The following is a 14,192-nucleotide window of genomic DNA, read 5'->3' as shown; positions in this document are numbered from 1 at the left end:
TGCTGCTCCCTAAAGTGAACACTATCTAATCAGTCTCATTAAACTTTACATCTAGCTTTCCCCTGGGCTTCTTAGAAGTATCAGGTCCTGCCTGTTAATCAGAGGGCTGGGATTTCATATTGTGTTAGAGCACTAATAAAAATAGGGATCTAATTAAGTAGATAATTGGCTAGTGGCTTAGATGGTGGTAGTCACGTGGGTCTGTGCCAGGATGGGAGTGGCCAAGCAATTAACTTCCTCTTTTCCTTCCCTTTGTTTATTCATTCTCTTGGGGGGTGGTATATGGTGGGTCAGTCCCATAATGAAATAATTAATGCTTGGTAAGTGGCATTTCTGCCATTTTGACTCTTCACTGTCTTTATTACTTCCATTATCCTAAAGTTCTGGCAAAAGATTTCTAGATGAGCCCATGGTACTGAGCAGAGAAGTTTCTTCCTGCTGTTTACCTCTTGCCCTGAATAGGGATAGGACAAACTAGGAACTGGGTCAGACCTCCTTAGAGCATTGGTGGTGGGCTGCACCATTGTAAAATTGAGCAAGGATTTACCAACAGTAATGAGAGTCTCTTCTGAGTTCATCTGGCTTGGTACTTTTTTTAAAAAACCCTTATCAATACTTTGTATTGGTTCTAAGGCAGAAGAGTGGTAAGGGCTAGGCAATGAGAGTCAAGTGACTTGACCAGGGTCACACAGCTGGGAAGTGTCTGGGGTCAGATTTGAACCTAGGACCTCCAGTCTCTAGACCTGGCTCTCAATTCATTGAGTTACCTAGTGCCCCCCCCCCCACCCCACTACTTTTTACAGATGAGAAAAGAAAGGCCCAAAGATGGGAAATGACCTGCCTAAAGCTATGTACACAGGTAGTAAGTGGCAGATTTGAGATTCAAATCCAGATCTTCCAGCTTCAGATGCTATATATTCTGATGTCTCACACTCTTGCTTTATTGAGGAAGAAACTAAATATGTAAAATACTGATTTACTGAAGGCCACACATCAAGTTAGAGCCCAGATTCCCACTAACAGTCTTTTCTATAATCCCACACTCCTTTGATGGCAGTGGTCCACCATCTCTTGGTTTTTTAGGGCTATAAACACCCCATGGAAGTTTATACTTCAGGAAGAATGTAAAAAATAGCCATACTGGGCCAATCTCCAAAGCCACTTACTCTGGGCTTTGTTTGGTCTCTGAGGACACTGTGGGTCAAATCAGAAAATCCTGACTATCCTTTTTGATGTTAACTTCAGAGGTAGAGAGAATTAAGATCATTGCTAATATTATATGCTCATTCCATTTTAAAAAATCCTTCTTACCTTCTGTCTTAGAATCAGTACTATGTATTGATAGTATATAAGACAGAAGAGCAGTAAGGGCTAGGCAGTGGGAGAATGAGTGACTTGCCCAGGGTCACACAGCTAGAAAGTAGATGAGGCCAGATTTGAACCCCATCTCCAGGCCTGGCTCTATTCACTGACCACCTAGCTACCCTAACTTCTATGCCTTTTTTAAGAGTCCAACTTTGCTTTAAGCATTTAAATCTATTATCCTTGTTCATATTTTCTTTGAGATTATTTCTATTTTCAGGCTTGACTGCCTCCCAGAGTACCAAGTTTATTCCTTGCTTGTCTCGTCCTAAATTTACATCTTCAACTTCAGTGAGTCTTTGAAAGCTTTGGAAATAAGGATCTGGGTTAGGTAGCTAGGGGATACTAAAGAACATTAAGTGATCTCCTGCTCCTCCAAGCTTGTTTGGCTCACTTAGAACATGGCTTGTCAGTTCTGGTGAGAGACAGAGGGTAGGGGATGATAGCAGTCTTGGAGACAAGAAGACAGTGCAGCAAGTTGCTTTAGCCTCTCAAGAGGTTAATAGCTTTATATGGATACATTGTGGGTTTGGTTTTAAACAAACAAACCAGGAAGCCTCAAGGGATGTCACACCTGGATTATAGATATATTTACAATTTGACATCAATTAAACACTGCTTTTATGAGCTGGTCATCTGGAGGTTTTTTAATAGTCTCTTTTAAGCTCATTTTTAGCATTTTTTTTTTACATTGTGAGTTCCAAATTCTTTCCCTCCCATTGCAAAAGCAAGCAAAATGATATCAATTCATCATACAAAAGAGGGCAGCCAGATGGTTCAGTGGATAGAACCAGGCCTGGAGATGGGAGGTCCTGGGTTCAAATATGATCTCAAATACTTTCTAGCTATGACCCTGGCAAGTCACATACCCCCCTTTACCTTTAGCTAAGGTCTTTAGGGGGGAAATATATGCATATAAAGTCACAAAAAACATTTCTAATATTAGCCATATAGTAAAAAAAATGAGAAATATTGCACTCAAGGGTTCACCAGTTCTCTCTCTGGAAGTGGATAGATAGCATTTTTCCTTTGAAATTGTCTTGGATCATTGTGATCAGAGTAGCAGGGCTATCCCAGGTGATCATCATTACAACATTGCTGGTCTTGTGCACATGATCTCCCAGTTCTTCTTGCTTCACTTGGCATCAGTTCATATGGGTCTTGCCATGTTTTTCGGAAATTACTTCATTTGTTTTTTTTAAACTCTTTTGTCATAGAATCAATACTTTTATATTGGTCACACAGCTGGGAAGTGTGTGAGGTCGGATTTGAACCCAGGACTTTCCATCTCCAGGTATAGCTCTCTGTCCCTTGAGGCACCTAACTCTTCCCCTTTATAATTTTATAGCACAATCCTAAAGCATACACATACACATACACACTCCAACATGATCCTATACTATAATTTGTTCAGCCATTCCCTGATGGGCATCCCCTCAATTTCTAATTCTTTGCTACCACCGAAATATTTTTGTACTTCTAGGTCCCTTTTCTTTGTGTGATCTAAGATCCTTCAGGAAAATGGTAGATTCTTAATATTTAAGGGATATTATAACAAACAAGGAGCAGAGCTTGAAGGTCTAAGTGGTACAGAGGATTCTTAGCTTATTATATTCCTGGAAAATAATATAATGTTCACAGGAACAAAGACCTTGGTTTAAATTCCATCTCAGAAAATTAGCCTAGGCAAGTCACTTTTAAACTCTTCTGCCTCAGTTTGCTTATCTGTAGAGATGATAATAATAGCACCTGCCTCCCAGGGTGGTTGTTAGGATCAATTGTATGTAAAGCATTTGTATACATGTTAGCTACGATTATTCAATTATGGTTTTCCATGTGATTAGAGGAAATATGTAATTTTTTTATCTATTACATGTTTGCTTATGAATTGTTTTCTAAAAACTATTTTGCACTAGAATAGTGCACCCCCCATTTCTTTTTTTTTACATGGTTACATGATTCTTGTCTCCTTCCCCTCTTCCTGGAGCTAACAAGCAATTCCACTGTTTTCCCCATTTCTTTAGTCACCTTATAGATCTGGAGTTGGAAGGGCCCTTAAAGACCATCTTGTTTGACTCTCCCATTTTATAGATGGGAAAACTGAGCCCAGAGAAAGGGAATTGATCTGCCTTGGGTCACATAACTAGTAAGTAAGGGAGGTAGGATGTGAAATTGGGTCTTTCTAGGTTCAGCCCACTTCCTCTCCAAGAGTCCTCTCAGGTCTAAGTTTGGGGGGGAATACTAGTTTAGAGAGGCACAATGTTCTTGGAGTTGGAAAACACTGTGAAAATGATGGTGTTTACCAGTGAGATTTCATCATACCTGCCAGTAACTGATGTAATCACTGAAGCATGTGTCATTGTTATTGTGCTAGATGGTCATTAGACAGCCTTGAAGAGTGGAAAGAGATTTAGCCTCAAGCCTCTCCTTGTGAGAGGAGGTAGAGCACTGGTCTACAAGTCATCTTCCTGAGTTAGCTAGCTAGCTAGCTGTGTGACCCTGGGCAAGTCACTTAACCCTGTTTGCTTCCATTTCTTTATCTATAAAATGAGCAGGATGAGGAAGTAACAAACTACTCCAGGATCTATGCCCCAAACAGGGTCATAAGACTAAAGACAATGGCTCTCAGTTGGAATTCTGGCTCCGACTGATTAGTTGTGTTAGTTAACTTAGTATGTTTCCTCATCCATAAAATGGGTAGATTAATTTGTTATTTCTTATTGCTCCTGCTAAACCATTTCTGAGGATAAATCTCTCAAAAGATAAGACATACTATGAGTTTGGGAGAAAGCTAGAAGTTTCTTAAGTAACTTAATACAAAATAACTTTTATAAGATCTAGGAAATAAATAATGAAACATCTTTAGCACAGAGAAAAGGGAGGCTACTTTGAAAGAATAATTGTATACATTGTCAGATGTGGTCACTGTCATTGCTAAATTGAGTTTTTGTATCACAAGGGAAAACTTGTGATCGAGGAAAGAGCTGAGTTCAAATTATGCTTCCTGGCAAGTCACTATTAGACCTCAGTTTCTTTTTCTTGTAGTATATCAGAATTCTTATGTTTAAACTGAATCATTGGGCTATAAATATTTAAATGTATCTTCTAGCTTAGTTTGCTTTCTTAACACCTAGCACTAAGGAACCGGGAATTTATAGGGTGGGAAGAAGAAAGGTAAAGCTGGAGGAAGAGGGACAAGGCAAGGGACTTCCAGTGCAACATTTTGACCCGGGTCTCCTCCTGGACGCCAAGGCATTGGAATCCCACCTGATCTTAGGGCAGGGATAAGCTGGCGAGCCACATGAGATAAACTTGCTCTGGGTTGGCAATAGAGAAAATTTCACAGAAGAGAGTAGCAAAGACTAGCAGCAATCAGGTGGGTTAAGGGACTTGGCCAGGGTCAAACTTCTAGGAAGTGTCTGAGTTCATACTTGAACCCGGAGCTTTTCAACTCCAGGTCTGGCACTGAAACCACTGTACCACATAACTACCCCTTCAATGTTTTTAAATGCATAAAAAAATATGAGGGCTTAAAATTAAGACAAAAGTCTGATTTAGCCAATCATATGGTTGACTATATATTTTTGTGTGTATATGCCTTCCTACATCTGAAGAAAGATGAGCCTGGAGGTTAAATAATTTGCCCAAGCATCATAATTAGTAAGTGGCAGACCCAGGATTCTAAACTAAGTCCTTTAATGGCAAATCCACTATTCTGTATAAAATTGGTGGGAATATTGGTGGGAATTGTTCATTGATCCCTAACTTTTATAGTCTTGGATCTCTTCACTATGAACAAACATCTATCTATCTCCTCCTACCCCCAATGAGAAGAAAGAGAACCACAAAGTCCTTGTTACAGATACATGTGCAAAGTGTCTCAGTCTGCACCCGTTAGGAAGTGTAGCATGTTTCATCACCCTTCACTCTCAAAGTTACAGCGTTGTTCTCTTGTATAAATTGTTTTGGTTCTTCTTTCACTCTAGACTTTTTCGGGGAGGGGAATGGTCCTCAGATGAAATGTAATGTTGCCACCTACCTGGGCAACAATCTTTTCTTTTCTTCCTAGAGGACCAAACAACTTGGTCATCTCATCCAATTCACTGGTTGCCCTAAACTTCTTAGAGAAAATACTGAAAAGCTTCATACTTTCTTACAGCCCAGTAGGTTCAATATTTTTATCATTGTCCCTCTATTTTATTATGTCCCCCTTAAAGGGAATTCCTGTTCATGGATAGTTCTATAGGTTTATCCTAGGTAGTATCACTGTTGACCTTGGGAAAGGCATGAGGAAGCAGAGACTATAAGATACTCATGTTATGCGGTATGCCATAGCAACAGCACAAACAGAATGGAGGGATGGAATTTGGGCAGACACAATACCCACTGAGGTCAGATAGACATCCCCTATGGACAAGGATGTGGCAAGAAAGGCATTTCCGTGAAGCTAGGTGGGTAGACTCTTCCCCCAGGGGCCATCTTGGATTCTGGATGTCTCTCAGTTTCTGAGTGTGGAAGCTGGGTCTCTGCCATTGACTTGTGAGCAGAGGAGCTTAGATCCTTCTGAATTTCCTGGTGAGTGGCAGTAAATGGAATTTCTCAGTTCTACATTAGAAATGAATCTCCTCCAGAAGACCCATTTCAGTGGTATGGGAACAGTAGTCCAGGGCACTCTGGAATGAGACTGAGGATGGGGGGAGAGAGAGCAGCTTTTCTTATGTACTGAATCCCATGATTATCAAAAATGGCAAAGCCAAATTATAACCCCTAGGACCTTGGCCCAAGGACAAGACCCTGGGCTACCTGAGGTAAACATTAACTCAAGTGCCATCTCCCTTCATTGCCTGCTGCCCCATGCTGGCTCATGCACCCTATGCCCATTTCCTTGGTCCTAAGCTTCAAGCTTTAGGATCTTTCCTTGATGCTAGGCTGGTCAGGGGTAATGAGCAGATCCCCCACAAGGATGCCATCTGTTGCCAAGGGTCCTGACCAACCACGTCAGCAGCAGAGTCCTTCCTTGCTGTCAGGGAAGCTTAATCCAGGCTGCAAACAGTGAGGTTCTTCCTCAATAGGGAGGAAAAAAAGCCCTTTACTTATCTCCCTTGGTTTCATTTCTTTCTCACAATTAACCAACCTGTTTCCCACCTCCTACTGACCCCTCATTAAACCTCTCTCCTGTTTTCATACAGCTGCAGATCTGGGACACCGCTGGCCAGGAGCGTTTCCGTACCATCACGCAGAGCTATTACCGAAGCGCCAATGGAGCCATCCTTGCCTATGACATCACCAAAAAGAGCTCATTCCTCTCTGTGCCTCACTGGATTGAGGATGTCAGAAAGTATGCAGGCTCCAACATAGTCCAGCTGCTCATTGGTGAGTTGCTTTCTCCTTACTTCCTGGCAGTCTATCTAATCAGTTCAATTCACTAAGTGTGTCAAATATAACCAAAGAAAGTTGCAATGCCCTTGCTTTACAGGGAAGGCCCAAATGCATAATGGTAGATTGAACCCAAATATCCTCACTTTTGTAGTCTTCCTCAGAACCCTTAGAGCAAAAACAAGATCTACTCTCACACACAAACTAAGCCCCTCAAAGGCCAGGGGTTTCTTAGTGTGATCTGAGACTAGATCTGTGGGCTTGCTGAGAGGGTGGGAGTCAGGAGTAGAAGAAAGTCAAGGTGGTCATTATTGAAAGTACGTTCTGAAATTGCAAGCTTGGATCTGAGAACCAGAGCTGGAAAGGGCCTTAAAGGTCTTCAAGTCCAGTCTTCTTTTAAAACAGAAGATCAGAGGCATGAAATGCATTCTCACCCAGAACCCGTCTTCTGACTCCAAAGCCATCATTCTTTTTATTATAGCGTGCCAAAAATCTAAACATAAACTCACTATGAGATACTGTTGCTCAGCTAGTCCAAAGAGAAATGCCTTTTTACTGAGAATGCATTTCCTATTGGACCTTATTCCACCTCCATGCTTCCATTCAAGTTCAAGAATTTAAGTACTTTTTTATTTACTTACTGATTCCTTGTGGTTATTTCAAGTGTCTCTTAGCCCTGAGCCCCCCTCTTCTTCCAGTCACAATCTTTTTTTTGCTGACTGTTGAGAAAATGAGAGCCATTCTTTGTGAGTTCCCACAACTTTTTACATCTCCACCTCAAACTTCTTTGAGCTTTTCCCTCCTTCCCACTCATCTCAAAGGAAACCCCCCTTTTTGCCAAAGTGCAATTCTACCCATGCTCTTAATTATACTTTGAGACTCCCTAGATTCTTGTCCTTTCTCCAGAACTTTGTCCCCTCAATTAGCCATTTGATACATCTTTCATCACTCTTTCTCTTGGTCTCTGCCCATCTGTTTACAAACATGTTGAGCTCTCCACAATCCTACAAAGATATCCCTTGACCTTTTTAGCCCATCAAACTGCCATCTGTTCTCTCCTTTCTTCCCCCATGTTCTTGGAAAAAAGTTTCCATTGGATGCCACCATGATTTATTACCCACTCACTCATCAACCCCTTGTAATTTGACTTCTGTTACCACCACCCTATAGAAACTCTGCTCCCAGAGTGATATAATACTCTATTTCCTGCTTACTCTCACAGGATCATAGTTCTAGAACTGAAAAGGGTGCTTCCCATCTAATCTAGTCACTTAAAGCACTTGGGGAAACTGAGGCCCAGAGAAATTAATCTATCCAAGATTATCAGCAAGTTCCATAACCTCAGGGACCTTAAGAGAATGTCTTTGTATCTTCCCCAGCACCCAGTGCGCTGTTTGGGAGCAAATGATTTTTATGGAAGATCCTGGGATCAAATCTGGCCTCAAGACACTTTCAATCTTTGATTCTCCTGGGCAAGTCACTTTACTGCAATTGCCAAGCCCTTATTATTAATTTTTTTGCCTTTAGTATTGATTCTAAGAAAGAGGGTAAAGGCTAAAAAAAGAACCTTTTTTTGAGGAACCTAGATAAGTAGAGGAGCAGCAGTGTGTCAGGCACCTAGAGAAGAAGAAAGTTTTAGGGGGGGCCACTGGTTTAATTGTAGGATTAGGCCAAGATGATGAGCACTTTTAACTGCTTAAAATTTTTTAAAATCTTCCTGTCAGTTTGTTTCCTTCCTACTCCATCTGCCCCTTTTCCTGGCCCTCCTTCTCTTGGGGGGGGGGGGGATTCCATTCTCCTAACTCACACAACCTGGCTTCTCCCTCTAGGGAACAAGTCAGACCTAAGTGACCTTCGAGAAGTTCAGCTGAGCGAAGCTCAGAGCCTGGCCGAGCACTACGAGATCCTGTGTGCCATCGAGACGTCTGCCAAGGACTCCAGCAACGTGGAGGAAGCCTTTGTGAAGGTGGCCACCGAGCTCATGATGAGGCACGGGGGGCCTGTGTTTAGCGAGAAGAACACAGACAACATCAAACTGGACAGCAAGGACGTGGTGGAAGGCTGGGGCTGTGGGTGCTGATGGCCCTGGGGCCAGGAGTGACACAGTGCCGATACTGTAGTTTCCTTTGACCTAATGCTAAGTAGTGTCCTTGCAATAACTCTTGCCCCAGGACAGGGGGACCAACAATTCTGTAGTAGCCAGAGCAGTTATGATTGTGCTTTGCTGATTTTTTTCTTCCTAAAGGGACATAGTTAAGGCAGTCTCCTGCTAGGACCATAATGTATAAAAGAGGGATTGTGGGGAAGGGCTTAGTGTAGCCTCTGAGGCCTCTTCTGGCTCTTTTGCTATAGGGAAGACCCCCTAGATGCAGAAAGGAGGAAGAGAGGCCAGAGCATCCTTCCCCCAATTCATTTGAAGAAAAGTAGTTCCTACCCAGCATCCTTTGCCTGTGTCCCTTTAAATCTTTCACATTTCAGGAGCCAGCCAAGCTCCTAAAAACTGGTGGGGCAAGTAGAGAGAAAAATAGTCCTCAGCTCTGAAAGGGAAAGAGAATACCCACTGAGATCCTGAGGTGTACTGCCTTCCTCTATCTCCATCCCCTCCACCCTCAACTTCCCCTCCCCATCCTGGTTTCTGTCATTATTCTATTCTGATCATTCAGACGATAATGAGACCAAGGGCTTCTTCTAGGTCCGCTGCTTAGTGGCCCATCTGGGTGAAATGGAAGTTTGAACAGGGTTTAGAGTGCCCCCCCCACCCCCCCAATGTATTTAGTTTTCATACTGTCCTGACTGGTTGTTTCCAGGAGATTCTAGTCACTTCAGGTTTCTTTTCTTGGCCCAAGGTGAAATCTAGCCTTTCCAGGGCCACTCCTTCTAGAAAGAGAATCAGATGAGCAGGGGTGGGTGGTCAGTGACATCTTGGCACCCATCAGCTCAGCTCAGACTCCCTTCTCCCCTGGGTTTGAAGCCTGAGGACACCAAGCACGGAGGGTGGAAAGAGCTCGGTCTCAGACTTGTTCCAGCTCAGGAGGCTTTGTTCTTTCTTGTCTTTGGTTCCTCGCCCTAAAAACCCCTCTTACCCAGGATTTTTCACTCCTGATTCCAGGCCTTTCCTTAGCATCAGGGATAGAAGGCAGGAAGTATAAGCCCCAGTCAGGACAAGGAGAGTTAGAGTTCTGTTGGAATTCCCCCAGACCAGCTACGATCAGGATCTCTTTCTTGGTAGAAACTAGTTCCTGAGAAGGTTTATGGTTTTAGAAAAAAATGTAAACTAAAAACCAAAACAGAAAGTGAAAATACAAACCCAGAAACACAGGGCTGAAAAGCCCTTCCAATCTGCTTTTTACTCATGGTTAGGGGAGAGGAATAATTCATTATTTTGAGGCCCAGAGATGACAACTTGAACTCTTAATTCCCATCCAGAGCAGCCCCCAGGAAAAGAAATATGGTCAATGTTGACACCAGCTCTCTGTCCGGGGATGGTGGGACTTGAGTATCTCCCCCCTCCCCCTGTTCCTTTATTGCCACTCTGCAGGAAATGAGAGGCCCTGCTGAAGGGTTAGCTTTTTCCTCCCAACTCAAATCTGCTAAAACAGTTCACCTGATCTCCAAGAGAAATATGATTATTTTAAAGCCCCAACCCACTTTGCAAAATCTAGCACCCACTCCTCTAGACAATCTTAAATTTGTGAATCCTGAAGGATTTCACCGAGTTGCCAACCCATCAGGAGACAGATTTTCTGCTAAGCCTTGATCAGCCAGGTTCCTGCCCTCTTCTTGTCTCTCTCTGGGGTGCCAACCTTGGCCTGCCCATCACTGCCTCCCTCTTCTTTCCAGGTATCCCAGGTTGCAGCTTAAGCTTCCTGTCTCTTATTCCTTCAGGACCTGACAGTTTTTAACTTTAGTTTATATTCACAGGAAATGAAGATGGCCATAAGACCTCTTGGGTGCCTCTACCCTAGTGAATCTGGGCACATTCTCAGAGGCCTTCTAGAATCAGTGCCTGTTTTTGTTACTTCTAGAAGGCTATGTGAGTCCTCAGACCCTTTCCTTGGATTTCCGGATTATCGATCTCCCCATTCATTCATCCTCGAAGGAGTCAGGCTCTATTCCTATCCTCCCTTGCAGGCTGGCTCCTCCTTGGATGGATGGAACCAAGCCAGGCTGCCTTCCAGGCATTGCTGTGAGCAGTGTGAGCAGCTGCTAACCTTCATCCAGAAGGGGAATTCCTTCTATGCTGAGGCCCAAAGAGAATATGAAACTTTGTGGTATCCCCATTCTGGCCTCATAGAAAAGGTGATGGGAAGTACTTCTCTCCTCTCTCCCTTAAGCTCCAAATTCCTCTTCTTGGCCTTCTTGCTCACAAAGCTGCCAACAGGAGGTATCCTGGCTGGAATCTCAACTGCCCAAATCTTTTTCTGCTAAATCATCCAATTTGAATGATTGCGAGGATGGTTTGCCTCTTCTAGTTTTATATAATGTGGGTGAATCGAGACTGGACACTGGACAGAAGTGGCTGCTTCTGTCTTGTACCCCAGTACAAATTCAAGTAGCTGGACCTCTTAGTCTCAGTTCCATCTGAGATATGTTTGGAAGAAAGCTGCTCCATTGAGATTTCTCTTAGTAGAGGAGGAAAGAATGGGCTTTCTGAAAAGGGAAGCAGGCAGTTCCCTTGATGCCCCACATCCCTGCTCATTTGAAGTTGTAGAACTGCCTGGGTGTTGGGAGGAAACCACCCAAAAGGGGTATCTAGGAGCCAGCTCTTTCTTATCTCACAAGGCCATAGTGAAGAAAGGGCTTTGCATAGAGTTAGATACAATCAATCATTATTTCCTAGAACCAAAATGGAACCAATGGCTTCCACCCTCCTTAGCACCCCTGATGATGCTCTTTCCCTAAGCTGAAGAGCAGCATGCACTGTAGGGGAATTTGTCAGCTCCCACAGCCACAGGGGCAGACAGAGCTTGCTTTCTTACTTTTCTACCCTCCAGGGCCACCAAATCATAGTTGACTATGTAGTTGTGTTTGAGCTAAAGGAAGGATTTTGGTTAAAAATATATTGGCTCCAAGACAGGCATTCCCAATTGTCTGGTACAGTAGGAAATGAGGTTTGTGGTTCTCTTCTAGAAGGGGAACTTCTGGTAGAGCTGTCATGGCTTTTGTTGAGGATAATTGCAGCTTCTTGCTGCTGTTGACTTTGTTTAGGCCAGACCCCTTCCTCTATTTCCCTTGATTTCACTGAATTTCACTGTCCCTTGCTGAATAGAAATCCCCATTAAATCTCCTGGTTCTCTCAGTGGCACCTCAGGTTTAGAAACCAAGTCCCCCTTGTTGTCTCTGACCAAGTAACTGTTCATTGGACGTCTTCACAGTCTTCTCCATTCCTTTTGGCTCCTGGCACCCTTACTCTTGGACTTTTGATCACCTCAAGCCTGGATTCTAGTAATAACTTCTTCCCTAGTTAGCCTCTTCATTCTTCCCCTTCATGTCACCAGACTTATCTTGCTAAAATACATCTCTGATATCATTCCCCCTGATACAACCACCCATGTCTGTTGAATAAACCCAATTCAGGCTGCCATTCCAGCCCTTCCAAGATTTTTCCTGCCTCCTACCCAAACCCTTTAAAGCCAAACAGATGTCCTAATTATTCCCCAAATAGATCTAATTTTTTCCCATCACTGTTCCTTTCCGTACATCATCTACCCTTACTGGAAGTCCCTCTATCTCCACCTTTCATCCTTCAAGGCCCTGATTAAAGGCTACAAATCTTTTCATGCCATGATTAGCCTCCCCACCTTCCCTTCCCTCCTTTTACTTGCTAGTATTGCCCATTCCTGTAACTCATTAGAAATGATCAGGTGGTGGTCTTCTAGGGCTAGTGCTCCCCCACTAGAGACCCCATCTTATTTAGCTTTGCCTTAGGGCCTAGCACAGTGCCATACATGGGGGAGACAGTAAGGATATATTAAGAGCAGGTGAGACCTCTTCTCCTTGGGCCTGGCGTGTTTACCCACCTGAGAATTTGGCTTCTTAAATGTCCTTCCCTGTGACACCTCCCCCACCTCGGAGAGTGAGGAGAACCTGTTCTAATCTCTTCCTTGTTTATAAATTACCAAAGAGCAGGGGGAAGGGCTGCGAGGACGCAGTGCAGCCGGCCAGGCCAGCGGGGGAGGCTGGCCGTCCTGGAAGCAAACAGCCCGAAATGGACACTGGCTTCTGATGGAATTTCATCTCTAACCAGCCCCGACAGGCCAGGCCAGTTTGGGTTTCAGCTGTAGTTACGTGCACCGGGGAAGCCTTGGATGGCCATAGCTTCATCCCAGCATCTTGTGGGGGTCTCAGACACACAGATCATTTTCAGCTGTAGCTAATGTGCCCCGGGGAAGCTGGCCATAGCTTCATCCCAGCATCTTGTGGGGGCCTGAGAAACATGGTTAATGTCCAGAGGGTTTGCCTTGCTATCTCCCAGGTGTCAGATCTTGGCCATCTGCAGAGATGGTTTGTTGAATAACCAGGGTTTGCATGTTGTCGTGTATATAAAATAGAAACTGGAAGCAGATTTGGGCATTCTCTACTCTGAGGACGTGGGGGTGGGGGATCATTCCAAGTGTGGTGAGGATTTTTTCCCCATTTTTGTGAAACTGCCATCCCCTGAATAGATTTGCCCTGAATCTGGGGGAGAGCAGCATAGTTGCCCCCAGGACAATAGTGGTCTGTCCGTTGGTCCCTCGAGGGCAGAAAGTTGAGATCCAGCATGTATTCTGGATTGCCAATGTGTGTAGGAGGGAAGAAAGCTCTTAATTCATATTGAATTCAATTATTTCATTTCCAAAATGACTTCAGAGATGACAGTGTTGGGTGGCCACCTCTTGGGGTCCCCTTTTCTCTCTCTTCTGTCACTTTCTCTGTCTCCTGTAGCTCCTCAGTCACTTTTCTCCTCAGGAGAACATGGGGAACCATTCTCTTTTTTGACTTGACCTACCCAGATAAGGCCAAGGCAATTTGGAATGTGAGGCCTTGAGAGTGAACTTTATATACTTTAGTCATTTTTTGATATTTTACCTTTCATCTATTTATGGATTTATAAACTTTATTAATAAAAATGTTTATTTTTAAAAATATGAACCTTTCCTTTTGGAAAATTTTAGCAGAACCAGAGTTGCTACACCCCTGTACACCATTAAACAGATTTCATTAAAAAAAAAAAGCAGATATGCAAAAAAGAGCTGTGTTGTTTCTCCATCACCTTCCCCACATGCTAAAATAACCACATCCCAGAGCAGAATTTTACTTCCTGGCAGAGAGATGGGGGTGTGTGTGTGTGGTGCATGTGGCTTTCACGGAGGAGAAAGAAAAGAACCAAAGATCAAAGAACCAACCAGCATTATTTTCTAAGTCTAAGTATTTGTGATTCCTGATTGGGGGTGGGATGGGGGTCCTGGATTTGG

The 14,192-nt window shown here is 43.5% G+C and overlaps 1 protein-coding gene across 2 annotated transcripts in view; it reads left to right on the top strand.

The window, feature by feature from the left end:
* The window catches only part of RAB43 (RAB43, member RAS oncogene family), a 29,349-nt gene extending 15,382 nt beyond the window's left edge, over positions 1-13,967 (top strand). For both annotated transcript variants that reach the window (XM_007500330.3, XM_001378409.5), the window contains 2 exons: positions 6,552-6,735; positions 8,568-13,967. In XM_007500330.3, the coding sequence (XP_007500392.2) occupies positions 6,552-6,735; positions 8,568-8,818 (435 nt within the window). In that variant the 3' untranslated portion in view covers positions 8,819-13,967. The remainder of the gene's footprint in view (positions 1-6,551; positions 6,736-8,567) is intronic.
* The last annotated feature ends 225 nt before the right edge of the window (positions 13,968-14,192 follow it).

The sequence above is a fragment of the Monodelphis domestica genome, chromosome 7 (genome assembly GCF_027887165.1).
Source record: "Monodelphis domestica isolate mMonDom1 chromosome 7, mMonDom1.pri, whole genome shotgun sequence".
NCBI classification, from domain to species: Eukaryota; Metazoa; Chordata; class Mammalia; order Didelphimorphia; family Didelphidae; genus Monodelphis; species Monodelphis domestica.
Note: the sequence above shows the minus strand (reverse complement) of the source record. Positions and strands in the feature narration are given on the sequence as shown.